This window comes from Leucopleurus acutus (genome assembly GCF_964270905.1).
Source record: "Leucopleurus acutus genome assembly, chromosome: 16".
Classification (NCBI taxonomy): domain Eukaryota; kingdom Metazoa; phylum Chordata; class Mammalia; order Artiodactyla; family Delphinidae; genus Leucopleurus; species Leucopleurus acutus.
This window is the reverse complement of record NC_139158.1, coordinates 87,563,513-87,573,044: the sequence shown is the minus strand read 5'-3', so window position 1 is coordinate 87,573,044 and position 9,532 is coordinate 87,563,513. Positions and strand designations below refer to the sequence as shown.

The following is a 9,532-nucleotide window of genomic DNA, read 5'->3' as shown; positions in this document are numbered from 1 at the left end:
AGGAGGCGCACCTTCTACCTGTCTCCAGACTAGCGCTCCTTCCCTACTCCATTCATTTCCACGTCTCGGTGAGGTGGGTGCCCTGCCACCCCCAGACCTGATCTCAGCATCCCTGCCAGGAGCCCAGTTCCGGGGCACAAAGGAGCAAGGAGGGCACTGGCTGCTGGTCTAGGACCACCGCCCTAAAGTAGACAGGCTGCTCAGTCACCCCAATAAAGCCCATGGCCTCACACTGCCCCAGCACTGCCAGGAGCCAGGCCATTTCCTGAGGGTGGCCACAGGCAGACGTGGTCACAGGGCTGGTTGGAAAAGAGGCTGGATCCTGCTTTGCAGGCTCGAGGCCCCCGGGGCCAGGAGTTCAAGGTCCCAGGGGAGGGCAGCCTCTTTCGCTGCACCTTCCCGTCGCTTCCATCCGTGCGCGCTGGGCTTGGGGCAGCACCCAGCGCCCCATCGTGCCTCAGTTTACCCCAATGCCTGAACAACACCTCCCGCCCGACGGAGGCATAACTGGCCACTTCGCCCTGACGGCCCAGCCCACGCAGGCGACGGACGGGGCACCGGGCAAGCGGATGGCCGCACGGGCCCCCTCCCCCGACCCGTCTCTCCCGTCGCGGATAGCGGCAGGAATACCGCGAGAGTTCGCCCCCTCCCCCCCACAGTAAAACTGTCAAAGGTGGGAGGGGCGGGAGCGCGCATGTGCGCAGCGCGGCGCGCAGCCTGCGCCGCTCGGACCCCGCGCCCCGCGCCCCGGCCCGGCCCGGCCCCGGCCTCCGCCCGGCCCCGGCCCGCTGGGCGCCGCAGGTAAGCGCCCGGCCGCGCTCCCGGCCGCGACCCCGGGCGGCCCCCGCGCCGGCCGCGCCCTCGACCCTGACCCCGCGCGCAGGTCGGGGGGCCGGACCCGGAGCCCCCGCCCGCCGCCCCCGCCGCGCCCGGACCCCCGCGCCGCGCCCCGCGCCCCGCGCCGGCGTCGCGTCCCTGCCTCCTTCTTCTCCAGAAAAAGTCGCCATTTTGGTTCACTGCCTTTGGGCCCCCCCCTCCTCAGGCGCCCGGGATCGGCCCTTCCGGGGCCACGCCGGGCCCGCACCCGCCGCAGGTGACAGGTGGGTAGCGAGGCCAGGCCCCAGGTGTGCGTCCCCTGGCCGGCCTCATCCGCGCGCCCGGGCCCAGGCCGGGGTCCCGCGCCGAGCGGCCTGGGCCGCGGTCCCACCGCCAGCGTCGCCTGCGGTCAGCGCGAGGCGCTCCTATCCCCCCCCTCCAGAGGGTCCCACCTCTGCGACCCTGCTGGCCCCTCTGGGGAGGGGCGAGCCCTTTCTCCTCCTGGTGCGCGAGTCACAGGCCTTGAATGGAAGGGGAGTCTCTGCCTCCTAGGCCAGCCCTGGTCCCGGGGGCTCCCAACTCCGAATTCTTCACCCAAGCTGGAGGAAGGCTGGAAAGGTGGGGCTCAGTAGGTACCCACAGTAGCTTCTGCTGGGGTCAGAAGGGCGCTGGCATGTATCCTTGGATGTATCAGTGTGAGGGCTTCCAGAGAAGTTTGTTTAGAGTGCTCTGGACCCGTACTGACCCCAGGCCCAGGATGTAGGCAGCCCCCTGACCATGGGCAGTGACTGTCCCGATCTCTGATCTCAGTCTGCCCAGATGGCCTCTGGACCTCCTAGGCACAGCAGATCCCTCCTTTTCTGCCTGTTAGAAGTTAGGAGACTTCCCTGGCGGTCCAGTGGTTAAGACGCCACGGTTCCACTGCAGGGGGCACTGGTTCAGTCCCTGGTCGGGGAATGAAGATCCCACATGCTGTGTGGCGCAGCCTTAAAAAAAAGTTAGAAACCATCAGGGGAGGGGTAACCTGCCCACATTCCGCCCCCCTCTTCTTCTGTGGCCTTAAGCGTCCCTGTGGGAGGACCCAAAAGGGCTGAACTCAGAGTCGCCCCAGCTCTCAGAGCCTGGGGTCCCCCAGCAGAATGGGCCCACTGAAGCCCAGCCTCAGTCGGCGGAATGTTGTCTGTGGCCAGGGGCCTGTCGTCTCTGGAGTGGCGCTGGTGGGCCTGTAGGTTGGGGACAGAGAGTCTCTGGAGGGTGGAGGTGAGGAGGTCCTCCAGGTGGAGAGTGGCCGAGGGATCCAGCATGGGGCAGCCGTCTGGTTGGAGGGGCCCCGGCGGGAAACAAAGCAGGGCAGGGGGTCAGGGAGGGTGGCTCAGCTGGCACAGGGACCTGCAGCCCGTGCGGGAGGGTCCTTGGTCTGCTCCCCCTGGAGAGGGTGTGTGCGCAGTTGGGGAGTGCGCTGGGGCCGTCGGTGCCCACCTTGGCCATCTTCCAACTGTGTCCTGGGGAGAAGGATGCGAGGGCACCCACCTGTGCCCCAGAGCGTGGCCTTGGGTCTGGGTGGGGCTGTGGGGGAAGGTGCTTCTAGGTGCGGGGCCAGCACAGCCTGTGAGCCGGCAGCCACGCTGGTGTCATAATTGGCCCCCGAGGGGTGGCACTGGCCTCCTCCCCTGGGGCACTCCGCCTCTCCTGGAGCCATCCCCAGCTAGTGAGAGGTGCATGGTTCTCTCGCTCTCTGGGGTTGTGCGTCTGGAGGCAGGGAGCCCCCCGGCGCTGGTGAAGGCTTCAGGGCAGGGCTAGATTCTTCTACGCTGATAGGGTTTTCTGGGTCATCCAGGGAGACTTCGGCTGAGCAGCCCCTCCCCTAAACCGGAACTCCCCCCGCCCCCGCCCATCCACCCCTTCCTCTGCTTTCCCTTGTGGCCAAAGACACAGGCGGGCAGGCTCCCCTTCCTCAGGCCGGAGAGCGGGCCTGTCTGGGGCAGGGTCAAGAGCGGCCCATTTCAAGTCCCGGGTTGGGCCCAGTGGACCTCACGGGCTGTCCGCTTGCTCTGCAGAGATGACCGATCCCTTTTGTGTTGGAGGAGGCCGCCGGCTCCCGGGGTCCAGCAAGAGTGGGCCTGGGAGGGATGGCGGCCGGAATGAGGTCCGACTTCCCATGCTTCACGACCCACCGAAGCTAGGTAAGAGGAGTGAGGGCAAGGTCGACTCCAGGTGGCCACGGGCGCCAGCGCTGGGCGTGGGCCTCCCGGGATGTCCAGCTCCTGAGAGGGAGGAGAGGTCCACCCTGGGTGGGCCATGGCCTCCTGCCCCTCGTGCCTCAGTGCAGGGGAAGTGAGGATCCTTGCGGGCGGGACCAGCCCCCTGTGTGGCAGACAAGGCTGCAGGGAATGCAGCTTCTGAGCCTTCGTGTGTCGTGTGCTGCAGGGCTGCCGGTAGGCCGGGGTGGGCCGACAGTGCCCAGCCAGGCCCCACTCTGCTTTGACCCGGGAAGTCCAGCCAGCGACAGAACGGAAGGGAAGAAAAAGGGGCGTCCGAAAGCCGAGAACCAGGCGCTCCGAGACATTCCTGTGAGCTCCCCGAGGGCTGGGTGGGACTCTCACAGGGTCTGCCGGGGAGCCCACTGCCTTGGCAGGCTCGCCTGCTGCGTGTCCAGTGCCGAGCCCTCAGCCCGGATCCACTGGCTGCTCTGTGTGCGAGGGCTTCGAGAGACGGCCTGGGGCCCAGCGAGTCCTGTGCGGGGCTCCCACAGGCCTGGGGACAGTGCTGAGTCGGGGGCTGGGCAGCAGAGGCCTGGGTGGCTGCAGGGTCGACAGCCTGGCCTTTCCCACGCCCAGCTCTCCCTGATGAACCAGTGGAAAGACGAGTTCAAGGCGCACTCGAGGGTGAAGTGTCCAAATGCTGGGTGTTGGCTGGAGTTCCCCAGCATCTACGGGCTCAAGTACCACTACCAGCGGTGCCAAGGGGTAAGGGGCTGCGGCCTGGGGAAGGGGAGGCCTGGGGCCCACCCTGCCCTGGCTGTTGGCTTGGGGGTGTCCACGCCTGCCCTCTCCACCCAGGGTGCCATCTCAGAAAGGCTGGCCTTTCCCTGCCCCTTCTGTGAGGCTGCATTCACCTCTAAGACCCAGCTGGAGAAGCATCGCATTTGGAACCACATGGACCGACCCCTGCCTGCCCCCAAGCCTGGGCCAGTGAGCCGGCCAGTCTCCGTCAGTCGGCCCGTTGGGGTCAGCAAGCCCATTGGAGTAAGCAAACCTGTCACAGTCAGCAAGCCCATCGGCATCAGCAAGCCGGTGACGGTCAGCCGGCCCGTGCCGGTCACCAAGCCAGTGCCGGCCAGCAGGCCCGTGCCGGTCACCAAGCCAGTGCCGGCCAGCAGGCCCGTGCCGGTCACCAAGGCTGTGCCGGTCACTAGGCCTATACCGGTCACCAGGTCTGTGCCAATCGCCAAGCCAGTAACAGTCAACAAACCAGTGCCGGTCACCAAACCAGTAACCATCAACAAGCCGGTGTCTGTGACAAAGCTTGTGACAGTTACGAAACCCGTGCCAGTTGCGAAGCCGGTGACGGTCAGCAGGCCCATTGTGGTCAGTAAGCCGGTGACGGTCAGCAGGCCCATTGCCATCAGCAGACACACGCCGCCCTGCAAGATGGTGCTGCTGACCAAGTCTGAGAACAGAGCTCCTCGGGCCGCGGGGAGGAGCAGCGGTAAGAAAAGGTATGGGGACTCCTGCTGGGTAGGGTTGGGTGTCCCCGGCTGCAGCTCAGGGGTAACAGGGCCCAGAGTGGGCCCTCCCGCCCCTTACCTCCCTGCTCTCTGCAGGGCCGCAGATGGCCTGGATGCCTGCCCCCTCCCGCCCAAGCAGGCGAGGCCGGAGAACGGCGAGTACGGCCCGTCCACCACAGACCAGAGCTCAGCCTTCCAGCTGAGCACAGACCCCAGCAGCAGCCCCCTTTCTCTGGGCAGCAGAGCCTTGGGGGGCAAGGAGGCGCCGAGGACCGCGGGCCCCCTGTCCCCGCCTGAGGAGGGTGCGGAGCGCACGAAGCACAGTAAGACGAGAGCAGGGGGTGGCGGCAGGCGGGGGCGGCGGCCAGCCGGCCCGAGCCTCCCAACGGTTATTTGACCAGAGCCTTGTCCTGTGTGTTCTCTCCCCCGAGTCAGGAAGGAAACAGAAGACACCCAAGAAGTTTACGGGTGAGCAGCCCTCCATCTCAGGGACTTTCGGACTCAAAGGTGAGGCCTGGGCCAGCCGGGCACCTGTGGGGCCAAGCACACGCGGCGGCCGCGCCCTCAGCCTGCACCTGCCTCTCCCGCGTGCGCGCGTAGGCCTGGCCAAGGCGGAGGACAAAGCCCGCATCCACCGCGCCAAGAAGCAGGAGGGGCCGGTCCCTGAGGAGGTGCGGAAGAGGGGGCCAGCCCCCACCAGCGCTGTCAGCAAGGAGGTGCCGGCCCCAGGGGCCCACCCAGCCCCAGGTGGGAGCTGCCGGGGGGCGGGGCACAGGCTGGGTCTTGAGGGTGGGGCGGGTCCCGAGCCGCGGGGACGGGGGCCGAGCATGGACCCTGGGTTCTGTGCTTGGCGTCCAGGGCATCTGGGAGCTCCTGCCTGCCCCTGAGGCCCTGGCCCTGCTCCACAGGTGGCCCTGAGGAGCAGTGGCAACGGGCCATCCACGAACGGGGGGAGGCCGTCTGCCCCACCTGCAACGTGGTCACCCGAAAGACCCTCGTGGGGCTCAAGAAGCACATGGAAGTGTGTCAGAAGGTGAGGCTGCCCCCGTGCCTGGGTGGGGAGGCGCCCAGGGCCGGCCTCTCACACGCGCGCCCGTCTGCAGCTGCAGGATGCGCTGAAGTGCGAGCACTGCCGGAAGCAGTTCAAGTCCAAGGCGGGCCTCAACTACCACACCATGGCGGAGCACAGCGCCAAGGTATGCCGCTGGTCTGCCCCCGCGCCTGCCCGGCTCTCACTGCTGGCCTCCCGCTAGCAGGGCTTAGTGGCTCCCGTGCCTGGCTAGGGACGTCCGCGGCCACAGCCCCTGGGCAGGGGCGGGGCCCTGTGGTGGCGGGGGCACTGAAGCTGGCCTGCCCCGCAGCCCTGTGACGCGGAGGCCTCGGAGGCGGGTGAGCGCGAGGAGCGGGAGTGGCTGCGGAAGGTGCTGAAGCAGGTGGGGCGGCTGCGCTGCCCCCAGGAGGTCAGTGGGCCGCGCGGGTGCGGGCGCCAGGCGGGATGGGGCCCGCCGCTCTCCGGCCACTCACCTGCCCCCGGAACCCCAGGGCTGCGGGGCCGCCTTCTCTAGCCTCATGGGCTACCAGTACCACCAGCGACGCTGCGGGAAGCCGCCCTGCGAGGTGGAGACCCCTTCCTTCCCCTGCACCCACTGCGGCAAGACCTACCGCTCCAAGGCCGGCCACGACTACCACGTGCGCTCGGAGCACGCGGCCCCGGTGAGCGGCCCACAGCCCGGCCTCCTGTCCCTGGGGCACCAGGCAGGCGCGCCCATGTGCTGCCTGCCACGTGTGCTCCGCCTTCCCTCCCAGGGGCCCACATGCGTCGTGGGTCGGGGGAGTGAGCCTGGGGTGGGCTACCGTGTCCCCCGTGCGCTTGCCATACGTGCTCTCTGTGGCTCATCTGGCCTCCCCCTCCCCACCCCCGCAGCCCCCCGAGGAGCCTGCGGACAAGGCCCCCGAGGCTGAGGACCTGTTGGGTGTCGAGCGGACCCCCAGCGGCCGCATCCGCCGCACGTCGGCCCAGGTCGCTGTGTTCCACCTGCAGGAGATCGCGGAGGACGAGCTGGCCCGAGACTGGACCAAGCGGCGCATGAAGGACGACCTGGTGCCCGAGACCGCGCGGGTGAGCCCAGCCTCCCAGTCTCTGAGCCTGAGCCCCCGTGACCTGGGAGGGCGTGGTTGAGGGCTTTCTCAGCTCAGCAGGGAGCGTCTGGGTCACCTCCAGCCCAAGCTCCGAGCTTACCCTGGCACCCGCCCACGTCTGCAGCTCAACTACACGCGGCCCGGCCTTCCTGTGCTGAACCCCCAGCTGCTGGAGGAGTGGAAGAACGAGGTCAAGGAGAAGGGCCACGTCAACTGCCCCAATGATGTGAGCCAGGGAGGCTGGGAAGGCATGGGAACGCTGGGACTCAGGACGGAGGGCCCAGGGGTGGCCTTGGGGGGAGCCCTCCACGTGGCCCCTGAAGGGTCCTCAGATGGAGCCTCACAGGCAGAGGGGCCTTGACCTCAGCCCTAGCGGCCCAGCCTGCCCACACCCCTGGGCAGGGGTGACTCCTGGGATCAAGTTCCCCCACTTGCCCCAGATGGGCCCCGGGTCCCCCGGGCTGGGCAAGGGGTGCACACTGGTGGGGGGGCACCTGCCGGAGGGCCCGCCCCCACGGTCGCCTCCTGCCCCCAGTGCTGCGAAGCCATCTACTCCAGCGTGTCCGGCCTCAAGGCCCATCTGGCCAGCTGCAGCAAGGTCAGTGTCCAGGCCCTCCCGGCGGCCAGGCGTGCGTGCTTGGTGCTCCCAGCTGCCCCCCAGGGGTCCGCGCACACCGGGTGTGCGCCCCTGCCCCTGTGGGGCCAGGGCCAGCACCTCCCGGGATGCTCGCCGCCTCCAGCCCCAGCCATCAGTCACTCAGTCTCGGGTGGTTCTGCCTATGGGGGTTCCTCGTCTGTGCTGGGACAGCCCGACCTGGGCTTGGGGTAAGGGCCCTTGGCTTCCCAGGAGCACCTGCCTCTTCCCACCCTCTCCTTGCTTCCCGCCTCCCCTGCAGTGGGGGCACCTTGGTGGTCCTGCCACAGAGTGGCCTCGTGGGTCCCCAGAGCACACCTGGCAGGCACCCATTCAGATAAGCCACACAGGTTGGGGTGGTCCTGGCTGCATCTGGGTACTTCTGGTCCTCCAAGGGCCAGTGGTGGGGGCCCACTTCCAGGGGCTGGACTGCCCTGTGCCTTCCAGGGGGACCACCTGGTGGGGAAGTACTGCTGTCTGCTGTGTCCCAAGGAGTTCAGCTCCGAGAGTGGCGTCAAGTACCACATCCTCAAGGCCCACGCGGAGGTGCGTCAGGGACGGGCCTGGTGGGAGAGCCCTGCTGGGCCTGCGGCTGCATGCGCTGGCCCCATGGAGGGGGCCGGGAAGGGCAGGGGCGACAGGGTGACGGCTCTTCACTTGCGCGAGTGGGCGACGTTGAGGAATCTGCTGGTTTCTCTTCAGAGCAGCCTCCGGCTTCCCTAGAGAAGCTTGGGTGTCCCCAGGCCCCGGGTGCCCTGCCGCCTCGCCCTCCAGGGTCCTGGGCCCCAGGGTTTCCATCGCTGCTTCTCTCCCCCAGAACTGGTTCCGCACTTCGGCAGACCCGCCTCCCAGACACAAGGGCCCAGACTCCCTGGTGCCCAGAAAGGAGAAGAGTCCGGCTGGCGGGAAGAAGCGGGGCCGCAAGCCCAAGGAGCGACCCCCTGAGGATCCAGCCCCTGGGACGCCTCCCCACCGGGACGACTGGCCCCCAGGAGGCAGAGACAAGGGGGCCCGGGGCTCTGCTGGCCGGAAGGTGGGAGCCGGCAAGGCGCCCGAGAAGTGAGTTTGCAGCCTGGCAGGTGGGTGGGGCCCGGCCCCCTCTGTTCAGGGTGGGGCTCCAGAGCCTCCTGCCCTCCAGGCCTCCACCCCCCACCCCTGCCTGTTCATCTGTCCAGCGGGGGCGGCCAGCCCTCTCCCCTCCCCGAGGGTGGCCCTGCCCCATGCGGGCTGCCGCAGGGCACCTTGGGCAGGGGCTCCCGGGAGGGCCAGGGCAGCTGCAGAAGTGCAATAGTCTGGAGGGACCTTCGTGGGCCGGCAAGAGGACGGGCTCCAGCCTGGGCTTCGGTGCTGGGGCGGCACGGAGCAGGCAGGTGGCCTCTGGTCCTCGGCGTGTGAGCTCCGCGCCCCATCGGGGGTCCCTGGTGGCCCGTGGTTCTGGGCTGATGAGGGTACCTGAGCAGCCTCACCTCGTGACCCGACACTGGAACCCCAGCACCCCCCAGCTACCTCCCGGGACAGATCCCAAGTCTGACAGCTGCCGTGCTGACCTGCCCGCCCCACCGCACCCCACCCCACCCCCACCCCGCCGTCTTTTGGTTCCTGCACTTCTGCTCTCTACCTCTCCAGGCCCACCCTCCCCTGCGGTGCAGCCCCTGCTGCGCTCGGGCCCTGCCCCACTGGCCCGTGTCCATCGTGGTGGCAGAGGCAGCCCTGCTCCACCGTCCCCAGTCGTGCTCCCCACTCGGGGCCAGGCAGAGGCTCTGCTTCTGCCACTGCAGGGCTGTGGGGCAGGGGCCACGTGAAGTGAGCTCTGGCCTCAGCCTCCAGCTTCGCTAATGCCGCTGGCCCGAGTCGGGTAGCCTGATGGGTTTAGGGATGGGCCAGTCTGGGTTCCGGGGTCACCTGGGGCCCACGGGCATGAGGGGCGGGGACCTGGGGCCTGGCTCGAGTAGTGACCACTGTGGGAAGCATCCTCTCTTGCTGGCCTGGGTTGGCCCGTGGCCAAGCTCCCGTGGGAGCCTCCTTCCCCCTTTTTTAGCTGCTCCTTCGTTTCTGGTTGTGTGGCCTTTTGATGTGAGAGCCGAAGGCCCCGGGGGAGCTTGGCCAAGGTCATAGTAGGTTGGTGGCAGCTCCAGGGCTCTGTCTCGGCTCCCTTTGGTGCCCTGAGGGCAGCGAGGTCTGTAGGTTGGGTCAGGTGGAGTCCAGGGCTCCCTGAG

General features: G+C 68.4%; 1 protein-coding gene across 3 annotated transcripts; it reads left to right on the top strand.

The window, feature by feature from the left end:
* The first annotated feature begins 739 nt into the window (after window positions 1-739).
* On the top strand, window positions 740-8,383 carry ZNF512B (zinc finger protein 512B). Of its 3 annotated transcripts, none has more exons than XM_082856500.1 (17): window positions 740-801; window positions 2,874-2,999; window positions 3,244-3,386; window positions 3,654-3,782; window positions 3,876-4,534; window positions 4,640-4,866; window positions 4,979-5,011; window positions 5,144-5,290; window positions 5,452-5,576; window positions 5,647-5,739; window positions 5,905-6,003; window positions 6,086-6,256; window positions 6,468-6,662; window positions 6,807-6,908; window positions 7,218-7,280; window positions 7,764-7,862; window positions 8,134-8,383. In XM_082856500.1, the coding sequence occupies exons 2-17, from the start codon at window positions 2,876-2,878 to the stop codon at window positions 8,377-8,379; spliced, it is 2,655 nt and encodes an 884-aa protein (XP_082712626.1). In that variant the 5' UTR covers window positions 740-801; window positions 2,874-2,875; the 3' UTR covers window positions 8,380-8,383. The 3 variants fall into 3 exon arrangements, with proteins under 3 accessions (XP_082712626.1, XP_082712625.1, XP_082712624.1); XM_082856499.1 differs by having other exon boundaries at window positions 4,979-5,050; XM_082856498.1 differs by having other exon boundaries at window positions 3,654-4,534; window positions 4,979-5,290.
* The last annotated feature ends 1,149 nt before the right edge of the window (window positions 8,384-9,532 follow it).

Excerpts from the sequence above, each read along its gene's own strand:
- ZNF512B (XM_082856498.1), top strand. The coding sequence starts at position 2,876 with ATGACCGATCCCTTTTGTGTTGGAGGAGGCCGCCGGCTCCCGGGGTCC. Across the intron at positions 4,867-4,978 it reads TGCGGAGCGCACGAAGCACA|GAAGGAAACAGAAGACACCC; the intron begins GTAAGACGAGAG and ends CCCCCGAGTCAG. Across the intron at positions 6,257-6,467 it reads GCTCGGAGCACGCGGCCCCG|CCCCCCGAGGAGCCTGCGGA; the intron begins GTGAGCGGCCCA and ends CCACCCCCGCAG.